Below are 11743 nucleotides of genomic sequence, written 5' to 3' on the forward strand. Positions count from 1 at the left end.
TCTAAGTTCCTCTGAAACAGCTTCCCTGACTGAAAATGGTAAGCGCCGTAACTTCTGTCATACAGGCATCACATTATTCCGCATTTTAACTTTATGCAGAAACCCAAAAGCACAGCCGAGTTTCTCCTCAACTTGGTGTTGGGTCCTAGCTGAAACTGGTGTGTGTACCGCAAGAGTGCTTTGCTGAGGAAGATCAATTCGTCCATTAACTACCCTGAGATTTAAAGCAGCCAGTAAATCTCTGCCAAGGATAGGAGTGCCTTTGTGGACAATGTAGAACTCTGCAGTTACACAGTAATCACCAAAAGTAACTATTGCTGGCAGGCAGCCACGTACTGGAATATGGTTTTTCAAATAGCACACCAAGTGAAGCTTGGGTTCAGTAAGAGGCACATCTTTAAAGTAATGCAGATAGATGGAATCAGGTAGTATAGATACTGCTGAACCAGTGTCCAATGTTAGCTGAATAGAGTGTGGTTTGCCTGAGGGTATGGCGGAAATGTTTACCATGCACTTTATTCGTTCTGGAATATGTGCAGTACTGATTTTGTCCACGCTCAGCACAGTAACATCTGGTATCATAACAGCATGCACCTGTTGATTGAACTGGCTGCTGTGACATACTTTAGCAAAATGTCCAATCTTTTTGCAATGATTGCACTGAGCTACTTTTGCCGGACATCCTGTGTAGCTTGCAAGGTGTTGTGGGGATCCACAGCAAAAGCATGCTTTTACTGTATTTTGAATTTGCTGATTTGGTGGTTTTTCATTAGTTTTCCTCTTGTAATTGTTTGTCTTCAGTGATAGCGAACTTTTCTACAAAGGAGTCACAGTCTGGACCGTGCCTCCTGTATCCATGCTCATTATTTTGGCTTCAGCTGTAGCTGACTCAATCTGGGTAGCAATGGTTATTGCTTTTTCTAGTGTAAGTTGTGGTTCTAGAAGTAAACGTTCTCTTACACGAAGCATGGTTGTTTTCTCAATGAGCTGGTCTCTAATGATCTCATCTGCTGTATTCCCAAAGTCACAAGTTACAATCAGACTCCTCAGGGAAGCAATATACTGCATTATAGTCTCCCCTGGTTTCTGCTCATGCTGGCAAAATCTGTAGCGATTAGCTACTACATTTACTTTTGGTACAAAAAAGTTCTTTATTGCAGTGAGTGCAGTCTCCTATTTATCGTCTGCAAGGGGAAAAGTGTAAAATATACGCTGCCCTTCTGCTCCAAGGCAGTGGATTAGCAGAGCATGCTTTCTTACTTCAGAAATCTCTGTAGCACTAATTGCAAGCAGATAAGTCTCAAACATATGGCTCCAGGTAGTAAAAGCAATTGGAGGCTCACCTGGGCTTTGTAGAAAGGATGCAGGTGGGTTCAGAGGCAAAAGATCCATTCTTGTCACCAAAATGTTGTAGTAGCCAGGCAAGGTGCTAACAAACTTCAACAGGACTTTATTTTTTAAAGTGGAAACCTCTTTTCCAAGCTGCTGCACCCTCAGTAGCTGTCCCTGAGCCTCTTCAATTCCTCCCCCCTCCTTCCTGTCTCCTGTCCTTTCAGACTCCAACAGCCAGTGCTCCCAGTTCTAATCATTACAAGCAACATCTAAACACCACACTCGGGCAGAAGGGATGGGCCAAGCCGGGGACTAGCCTCCCTGAGCCAGCGGTTCATGTGCCACCCATCCATGCAACATGTTTTGTGACCAACCTACAAACACTGTCTCCTTCAAAAATATTTTAAATCTTTCTATATTTACTCAAAATGAGTGCGAGGAGCTTAGGAATGCGTGTGAGAGGGAGCTAGTCTGCTAATGAGACAGTCTCACAGCCAGCGAGTGCGACGTGACGTGTCTGAAACCTTCCTGCCCGTTCTCTCCCTTCAGCACCTCCCGGGACGCGAAGCCGGCCGGGATCAGCCGCTCCTCCCGCCCTGCAGGACCCCCGGGCCGGGCATTGGGACCCCCGGGGCGTGGCGAGGTGTGACCGGAGCCCCCGGGAAGCAGGTAGAGCAGTAACGCCCGGGCTCCCCGGCCCCTGGTGCCGTGCAGCATGGTCCTGCGGGAGTCTCCGTTCCCGAACCGGTTCCTGAGCGGCCTGTACAGCCTGGGACAGTACCTGCTCTTCCCCAGCTACTGGGCCACTGACTGCCTCCTCGACCTCAGAGAGACCACGGCGGAGCAGCAGCAGAACCGGTGCCGGCCCTGCCCCCTGCGGGCAGTGGTCACCGGCCCCTTGCTGCTGCTGCTCCTCCTCCTCTCCATGCCAGTCGCCCTCCTGGGCCTGCTGCTGTGGCTCCCGCTGCAGGCTGCCCGCAGGCCCTTCGCCTACAAACACACCATGCCCTCGCGCCACCCAGAGCCGTGGGAGCTGCCGGACACAGGCAAGGCCTTCAGCTTCGTCAGCGCCAACGTGTGCCTCCTGCCCAACGGCCTGGCCAAGAACAGCAACCTGGGACAGATGAAGCAGCGCGTGGCCCGCATCGGCCAGCGCCTCACGCAGGGGGAGGCCAGTGCCAGCTTGGCCAGCCCCAGGAGCAGCCAGTTCGACAGGGAGGAAGGGGCTGGGCCTGGGGAGATCTCGGCATCCTTCCCACCAGACGTGGACTTCCTTTGCCTGCAGGAGGTGTTCGACCAGCGAGCGGGCGCCCGCCTCTGCCAGCTGCTGAGCCCCTTCTACGAGCACATCGTGTACGACGTGGGCACCTACGGGCTGAATGGGTGTTGTACTCTCAAGGTCTTAAACAGTGGGCTCTTCCTGGCCAGCCGCTATCCCGTGCTGGCCGCCCAGTACCACTGCTACCCCAACGGTATCCGTGAGGACGCGCTGTCCGCCAAGGGGCTGCTCTCCGTGCAGGTGAGGACCTGCCCCAGCTGCGGGGAGCCCAGGGCCCTCTACCCTCCTGGGCCTGGCATGGCCTCTCCCCGGCCAGCCTGAAGGGGTCGCTGCAGGGCGGCGTGGGGCATTCCCTCCCGGCCCTGCTCAGGGCAATGCTGCATCCGCGTACGAGCCACCGCTCCCTGCAGGGGAGCTGGGCCTGCGTGGGCAGAGGTGGGCCTGGGTGGCGGAGCGGGTTACAGCAGGAGACTGGAAGTGAGGACTCCTGGGGTCTCCTCCCGGGTCTGCCCTGGACTCCCCAAGTGACCCTGGGCCCTCTCCCTTTTCCCCGTGTGTCCCGGCCTCCAGCTGTAGGGAGGCCCTGAGTCTGAGCCCCCGTGTGCACATGTGCACCATTCAGCTGGTGACCCCTGCGTGCCGGGGATTGGTTACCCTGGGGCCTCCTGCAACCCAAGGGAAGATGAGGGACAATGCCCCACACCATCAGCCTAGCCCCATCCACAAGAAGGAGCAAGCAGCTGGTTCCCAGCTGTCCCAGAAGCACCTTCATCTGCCCCAAATCCCAGAATCCCCAGACAGGGGGCTGTGGGCTGCGGCTTCCAGCAGTGGGTGGCGGGAGCAGGGCCCCCCGATGCTCTTGTTCAGCCTGTGTGGGGGGGTGCCCCTCAGGCAGTGCCTGCGGAGCTTGAGAGCTCCGGGAGCCCTGGCCGGGGAGTGGGTGTCTGCAGCCCAGGCAGGGACAGGGCCTGGGGGGAGCAGGTGCTTCAGGAACAGCCCGGCCAGGAGAGCAGGGAGAGCCCTTGGCAGTGGGACCCCAGCCAGACAATAAGGGTTGAGTCCTGGGCACCCGTGGGGTGACAGACATGTGGGCCCATGAGCCATGTGGGGGTCATCTCCTCCCGGGTCCCAGCCATGCCCTGCACTGACGGCTGAAACTGACCCTCCTTCGCCATGGCTCTGACTGTCGCCCTGGCCAAACGCCTGCACCCCCACCCCTCCCCATGATGGGGCCTGTGCTGTGCCCCATCCCCATCAGTGGCCTTCCAGCTTGTAACTGGCAACGTTTCCATGTGCACCTGCTAGGTGCAGCTGGGGGAAGCCCAAGGGCAGAGGATTGTGGGCTACCTGAACTGCACCCACCTGCACGCTCCAGCTGGTTACAGTACGTGTTATGGAGGTGAGTTGGGGCTGTAGCCCATGGGGGCTGGAGAGGGAGAAAACAGCCCATCCGGACAGTGACATTCCCCTGGTGTTATCTGGACCGGTGATCTGCTAGGTCACTCCAATCCTTGACTCTGGAAACCAGCCTTACCCTGCTTCGCTTTGAGAACCTCCACTCCCAGGCTGTTCACGCACAGCCTCTGCCATGTAAACCGCTTGGATTGTGCAACCGAACGACACTAACCAATATCTCCGGTCCCAGACACAACCCTTGGAACCTCCGTCTTGCAGTGTCCGCTTATGCCCGCTGGGCGCTGCAAGCTTATATGAGTTCGTCAATTTAACAAAGCAATTGATATGTACCAGGCTTATTATCCCAAGGGGAGTCTCTGACACACTTCAAACCAAACACCCTGCTTCAGGTAGAACAAACAAACAAATTTATTAACTACAAAAGATAAATTTTAAGTGATTATAAGTCAAAGCATAAGAAGTCAGATTTGGTCAAATTAAATAAAAGCAAAACACATTCTAAGCTGATCTTAACACTTTCAATGCTCTTACAAACTTAGATGCTTCTCAGAACAGGCTGGCTGGTTGCCCTTCAGCCAGGCTCTCCCCTTTGATCAGCGTTTCAGTCATTTGATGTGGTGTGTGTAGATGGAAGTGGGAGAGAGAGGAAGAGCCTGGCAAACATCTCTTCCTTTTATCATGTCCTTTCTTCCCTCTTGGCTTTGCCCCCCATCCCTTTGAGTCAGGTGAGCATTACCTCATCGCTGTCCCAAACTGACCAAGGGAAGGGGGGTAACTCACTCGAGAATCCAACAGATCCTTTGTTGCTGCCTAGGCCAGCGTCCTTTGTCCCTGTGAGGCTGGGCTGGGTTTGTCCCATACATGCCCTCATGAGGTGTGAATGGCCCCTCTGCTCTTGGAGAGTTTTTGCTTGGGCTTGTTTTAAGCCATGAGGACTCATTTTCAGCCTTGTAACTATGTACATGAAATTACCACCTATAAAATCACTATAACAACACTGCTCAGTGCATCATGAGCCTCCAAAGCCACCCGACACGCCAAACTTTGCATTGGATACCATGCAATCCTATTATAAGGATTAACATGGGGGCACAGGGTGTTCCCCTGAGGTACGGAGCGTCACACGGACAATCAGGCCCCCCCTTCCCCATTCTGCTCCTGGAAACAACTCAGCTACAGAGCTCTCCCTGGAGTGGGCTTGGTGGCAGTGCTGTGCTCTGCGGTGCCAGTCCTGGGCCCTCAGTCCTCTGCTGCCCCAGCTCCCTCTGCTTGCCTCCCTAGCTCTCCCCTGCAGGGCCCCCTGCGAGCGAGGGGGGGGGACACCTGTCCCCTGGGCTGGGCTGAGGTCCCAGTGCCGACCCTCCAGCCATGGGCCAAGGCTCCCCTGATTGCAGGGTCTCCGTGAGTGGTGGGTGGGGGGTGCTCACTTCCTGCCCTGGGGATCCTGGCTCCATTGCTCTTGATCCCTGAGGGGGAGTGCTGCAGGGATTGGATTTGGGGTGCAGCCAGTAACGGAGCCCTCTCTCCTCAGCCCATGCACAGATCCGCTTTGACCAGCTCACCATGGGGCTCTCCTGGGTGCAGCTGTTCCAGGACGCCCACGCGCAGCAAGGGGACGTCGTCGCCTTTGATGTGTTCTGCGGGGACTTCAACTTCGACAACTGCTCCTCAGGTGGAGTCTGGCCCGAGGGAGAACCCATGGGGATTGCGGAGGAGGAAAGGAGCCTGGCTGGGTGACCAAGTGTTGTGGAGTCACAGGGTCTTCTCTGTGCCCAGCCTGTAACACATCCCTTGGAAGTGACCCCTCCAGAATGCCGCACTCCGAGGGTTCACACACTTCCCCACTGCAGGCCCGCGGCCTCCGACACTCCAGAGCTGGCTTGTCAGGCCTCAGTGATCCTGTCTTGCTCCATGGCTCCCTGCAGTGAATCCAGGCACACCAGTCTCCTGCACTCTTCCAGGAGCAGCAAAGTGTAGAGGGAAACTGAGGCACACATCGGCATCATACAAATATTTTAGAAAATTCCTGCTTCATCACACAAGGAGTGCGGGGGGCAGTGAGGGGGTGAGGAAGGGTGGTCTGGAGGAGGGGGAGGGGAGGGGGGAGTGCAGATGTGCCCATTCACTCTGCCGGATCTTTCCAGGGGATAAGTTGGAGCAGACCCACAACATCTTCCAGCAGTACCAAGACCCATGCCGAGTGGGGCCCAGGCAGGACAAGCCCTGGGCCATAGGTACGTGTCTGGCTGGCCCAGTGCCCAGTGCAGCTTGCTGCCCTCTCTGTCTCAGTTCCACGGAGCCGGGCCCCCATCTGGGGCTGCAGATAAACATCTAGATCCAGATCCCCACAGGGGGACCCAGCCTTTGGAACCCCCGGGTGAGACGTCGGGGGTCAGGGATTCAGGGGCCCTGCTGGCCGAGGCCTGCCCCCCAGCTCTGCCCGTGCCCCTCCAGACCCGGAGCCCCCTCCTGTCCCAGCCCTGCTCCCTCCCCGCACCCAGATCTCTGCTGAGGTACCTGTGGGTGAAGGAAGATTTTGGGGTGGGGGGAGCGGCAGAGCAGGGGAGGCTCTAACTGCTGCTCACGTCCCTGCAGGCACCCTGCTGAACTACCTGGAGATCTACGAGGAGGCCGTGTCGACCCCAGAGAAGCTGAAAAGGTAACGGCTGCACCTGCGGGTTCCGGAGCGCGGGAGGGGCCGGGGGGCTTACAGCCCTAGTTCAAGGCAGGCTCTGCCCCCGCCCCCACACAGGGTAATGGGACACTAATGGGACAGGGTAAAGGCTAACCTGTGGATGGCCCTCCCTTGCCATGCAGCCCCCTGTAGCCCAGGTGTGACTAGCCCCCTACGCAGAGCCACGCGCCTCCTCCCCTGCCACTCGGCCCCCTGTTGACGGCTCCCCCGTGCACCCCGCAGGACGCTGGAGCAAGAGGAGGGCAGGCGGAAGTACCTGGCCTGTCCCATCCTGCAGGACGGCTGCCCCGACCCCTCGGCAGCAGGGAGCCCCTGGGAAGGGCGTCGCATCGACTACATCCTGTACCGCGAGCACCCCGCCCCCATCAGCCTGACAACGGTGAGTGCCCAGAGGGGCCCCGGCTTGAGAGTGGGTTTGTGGGGGGGCGAGGGAGGGGGGGGAGAAAACCTGGATTTGTGCTGGAAATGGCCCAACTTGATTATCATACACATTGTAAGGAGAGTGATCACTTTAGATAAGCTATTACCAGCAGGAGAGTGGGGTGGGGGGAGGTATTTTTTCATGCTTTGTGTGTATAAAAAGATCTTCTGTACTTTCCACAGTATGCATCTGATGAAGTGAGCTGTAGCTCACGAAAGCTTATGCTCAAATAATTTGGTTAGTCTCTAAGGTGCCACAAGTACTCCTTTTCTTTTTATGTCCCTTAAAGCAAACTTGTTCAGCCAGCAGTTCCCATGGGCAAGCAAGAGGCTCCTTCTGATTATCGGTGTGGGTTTTTCCAGAGTTTGCAGCCTTGAGGCCCCAGCAGACATTCCTGGGGCACATCCTGCTCTTCTAAGATGCATGTATCAGCAACTTCAACACAATTCTTATCAGGAAGGATGCAGGGTCAAGCTGCCCTTCCCGTGGCACCCAAAGACCCCCCTCCCCTCCTGCCTTGGTTAAGCTAAGCCTGCTGACTTGGCTAATTTACAGCCTGCTGACTTGGCTGCTTTTAGTAATAAGCCATAGTGGTTTCAGGCACTTTACTGGTTTGCCAAAGTCTCCCCGTACATGGGTACCCCCGTGGGAGCCCCTAGCCCCCAGCCTGGCCTGGGCCCCACGGAACGAAGAGCAGGCCCCAAGCCCAAGGGTGCAGGCGAGCTCCCAGCCAGGGATGCTGGGCCCAGGGCAGGGGGGTTCAGCTCTGGGGCCTGCCTGGCTCAGGGGCCAGCTGCTGGGGGCTGGTACGGCCACGGGGACCCATGCTGGGGAGGTGGCTGGGGCTGGTAGCCGCACTCAATAGGTCAGCTCCTTCAGGGGCTCTCAGCAGCTCCCACACTCCGGGGTTTTCATGGTATGGTGCCGTGGAGCCAGGCTGCAGGGGGCTGGCCTTGCCGAATCGCTGCTCAGGGTGCGGGGGATTCAGAGAGCTAGTCAGCATGGTCCAGGGCTCCCTGGAAGGGTCCGAGCCTGGGGGCCAGGACGCCTGGGATCTCTGCTGGCTCTGACCCTATGTGCTGCATGACTCTGCGTGGGACCTCCACTCTGGGCTGTTTCCTGCCCTGCAGCGGGGGAAGGAGCCTGGCCGGGCCATGGCTGGGAAGGGGTAGTGAGCTGTGTCAGTGCTCAGCGTTGATTGAGGGGAGGGTGCAGCCCATGGAGACTACAAGTCCCAGCCTGCACTGCTCTGGCTTAGCCAGACCTGGACTCATTGCATGCTGGGAGCTGTGGTCTCAGGGGACCCCCCCATGCATTCTCGGGGGGGGGAGCAGGGAGCCTGCTGTGCTCCTGACACCGCTGTCCCCTTGCTTTCCCCAGGAGGTGGAGCAGTTTTCCTTCATCACCCAGCTGGCCGGCTGCTCGGACCACGTGGCTGTAGGGCTGCGGCTGCTCCTGAACCCTGCGCCGCAGTGACAGCAGCGAGTGTGAACCCCAGTGTAACGATGCAGCCTCTGGAGGGACACAACTGAGAGTACCAATTCAGGACAAATTGCTTTGAGCAGGGCAGTCACAGCCCAAAGCTGGGGGTCCTTTACAAACTAAGGCACGCCAAACCAGCCAAACAGAGAGGACTTTGGTTTAACCCTCTGTTTAACCATAAGTCACACAAGAAATTCCCTCAGACACTCCAGTCCCCAGTATCAACCCCAGCAGCCACTTCTTATGGGGATGAATGGTTACGAAAACCAATCCCCCCCCCCCCCCAAAAAAAAAGGTTCTCCCGATCCCAAAGGACCAAGCCCCAGACCCAGGTTAATATACAAATCAGATCTTACCCACAAATCACGCTGTTGCCAATCCTTTCGAATCTAAAATCTAAAGGTTTATTCATAAAAGGAAAAGGATAGACATGAGAGCTAGAATGGGTTCAATGGAATCAATGACAGACAGTCATGGCCAAGTTCTTGGTTCAGGCTTGCAGCAGTGATGGAATAAACTGCAGGTTCAAATCAAGTCTCTGGAGAACATCCCCAGCTGGGATGGGTCCTTCAGTCCTGGGTTCAGCGCTTCAGTGTAGCAAAGTCCCTCCAGAGGTAAGAAACAGGATTGAAGACAAAATGGAGTGGTTTCTGGGGCCTTTTATATCCTCTGCCATGTGGAAGGAAACCCCTTTGTTCTTACTGTCGGAAATCACAGCAGCAAGATGGAGTTTGGAGTCCCATGGGCAAGTCACATGTCCATGGATGACTCAGTTCTTTACAGGTAGAGCAACCATTGCTCACATGCTACTTTGAACATTCCCAGGAAGACTTCTTATGTGGATTTGAGTCTCCCAAGGTCCATTGTCAGTTAAGTGTTTCTTGATTGGGCACTTAATCTGAAGAGTCCCTTCTCAATAAGATGGCCAAATGCTTCACTGGTGCTACTTAGAATCAAACACATTGAGATACAAGTACAGAGCCAATATTCATAACTTCAAATACAAAAATGATACACACATACAAACAGCATAATCATAACCAGCAAATTACAACCTTTTCATAGACACCTTACTTGACCTCCTTTGTACAAGATTTGGTGCAACTATAGGACCTTGGTTGCAACAATGATTTATACCATCACAGGACATAGAGAAGTTCTCCTTCATCACCCAGCTGGCCGGCTGCTTGGACCATGTGGCTCTGGGGCTGCGGCTGCTCCTGAACCCTGCACCACAGTGACAGCAGCGAGTGTGAACCCCGGTGTCCGGGGAGGAAGGTCAATGTAGAGTCCTCGTTATGGTGGGGCTGGGCAGGGCCCTTCCATTCCCCCTCCCTGTGCTCCTTCCCCCTGACTTGGACAGTCTGCGAAGCTCTTGGTGGGATGGGGCTGGATGGACTGAAGGGCTAGGGTTAGGGCTGGGCTAGAGTCGCCCCCAGGGGCTCTGCTGGTCCCATGGGAGGTGGGTCTGCGCTGGCCAGGGGGCCCAGGGCAGGAGACATGCTGGTCCACTGTGCCCCTCTGGCCGGTGAGGCCCAGCACCTTGGGTCTGGGCTCAGGGCCTGTGGGGGATCACTACGGTGTGGAGCCACCTCAATTTCTCCTGTGTGGGGCCGGGTTAACTAGATGGGGGGATGTTGGGGCTGACTGCAAGTTACCTTGGCCTGTTATTACAGGATGGTCCGGGTGGAGCTAGTAGTGAACTGGCTTTGATCAGCTGGGCTGTCTTGCAGCCACTCCGACTGGATAAACAAGTGAAGAGATAAGCGGGGCCTAAGAGTGTTAAGTGTGGGAACAGAAAGCAACAGTGTTGCCCGCCAGAGCCTGGTTGGGGATGAATACACCCCCTTAGAAAGAGATGATGATAAAAAAGGCTCTGAGAATGGCTTTCGACAAACAGTCTCCCCTGCAGACCTCTGCCTTGTGGGTGCCCGGGAATTCCCCACGCTGGAGCAGCACCTGCTACGAGCCCTCAAGGACAAGGCTGGAGGGTCCAGGACTGTCCGTAGAAGAAGGGGCATATGCATTGATTCTTGCTTGCTTGCTTGCTTGCTGGAAAGCACATATTCAGTAACACATGAAGGCTGGGAAGCTTATTATACTTTGGCAATAAAACCGGTTATATTTACACACCTGGTGTGGCTTCATTGAGTGTATCTGAGCCCTCCCTTGGGACCAACAGGGGAAAAGGTTGTTTACTCTTTGCAGAAATCCAGGTGTGACTGACACCAGCCTGTCTGGAGCAGGGGACATGGGGGGGGACAGGCAGGGGATGTGGGGGGATGGAATTGGGGGGGGGACATTGAGCCAGAAAGAGTTAACTAGCAGACGAAATGACCCAAATTTAACCTTTAAAGACATGTTAGAGAAGTATGTAAATGGTAATTGTGGCTATTCCTTATAAATAGGAATATAGCCATGGGAAACAGACTAGAGCTTTGAAACGCAGCCCTGTATCATTAGAGAATTAGAGGTAATACTAACTGTTAGATGTTAACCGTGTGAACAGACGGTTCCTGTCTGTCACTATGTTCTATTGATTCAGGGATCAAAAAGGGAACAGTAACACTTCGATGAAAGTTGGGTGTAATAATTTCATTGTCTATGTTTCTCTTTGAAGTTTGTAGTAAACTCTCTATGAACGGCTCACTGGAGAATTACCTTGTGCTGGTGAATGCAACTAGTTACCGGTGTATACACAGGAAACAGGTAATTCTACTTCAGAGCCACAAGGCTTCACTCAGGGACTGCATGCTTTCAAGAGACATCAGTAGCCTGCCAGAGAACTATAAAAAGAACTCAGGGGCCCTGATCCTGGCTCTCAGATCCGCTTATGCTTCGTCAGGGGAAGTCTGAGTCGCAAGGGTGAGGTCCCCAGCTTGAGAATGGGTCCCCCTGATATTGGACATTGGACTGAACCTGTGGTCTAGTTCTGAAAAGTTTCAGAGTAACAGCCGTGTTAGTCTGTATTCGCAAAAAGAAAAGGAGTACTTGTGGCACCTTAGAGACTAACCAATTTATTTGAGCATGAGCTTTCGTGAGCTACAGCTCACTTCATCAGATGCATACCGTGGAAACTGCAGCAGACTTTATATATACACAGAGAATATGAAACAAT

The 11743-nt window shown here is 55.0% G+C and overlaps 1 protein-coding gene across 2 annotated transcripts; it reads left to right on the forward strand.

Annotated features, from left to right (window-relative positions):
* Positions 1-1872: 1872 nt before the first annotated feature.
* Positions 1873-10755, forward strand: LOC144260237 (sphingomyelin phosphodiesterase 5-like). Of its 2 annotated transcripts, none has more exons than XM_077808791.1 (7): positions 1873-2851; positions 3917-4010; positions 5559-5699; positions 6172-6261; positions 6623-6686; positions 6945-7101; positions 8524-10755. In XM_077808791.1, the coding sequence occupies exons 1-7, from the start codon at positions 2048-2050 to the stop codon at positions 8617-8619; spliced, it is 1446 nt and encodes a 481-aa protein (XP_077664917.1). In that variant the 5' UTR covers positions 1873-2047; the 3' UTR covers positions 8620-10755. The 2 variants fall into 2 exon arrangements, with proteins under 2 accessions (XP_077664917.1, XP_077664918.1); XM_077808792.1 differs by lacking the exon at positions 8524-10755 and adding an exon at positions 7433-7515.
* The last annotated feature ends 988 nt before the right edge of the window (positions 10756-11743 follow it).

This window comes from Eretmochelys imbricata, chromosome 2 (assembly GCF_965152235.1).
Source record: "Eretmochelys imbricata isolate rEreImb1 chromosome 2, rEreImb1.hap1, whole genome shotgun sequence".
In the NCBI taxonomy this organism is placed as follows: Eukaryota; Metazoa; Chordata; order Testudines; family Cheloniidae; genus Eretmochelys; species Eretmochelys imbricata.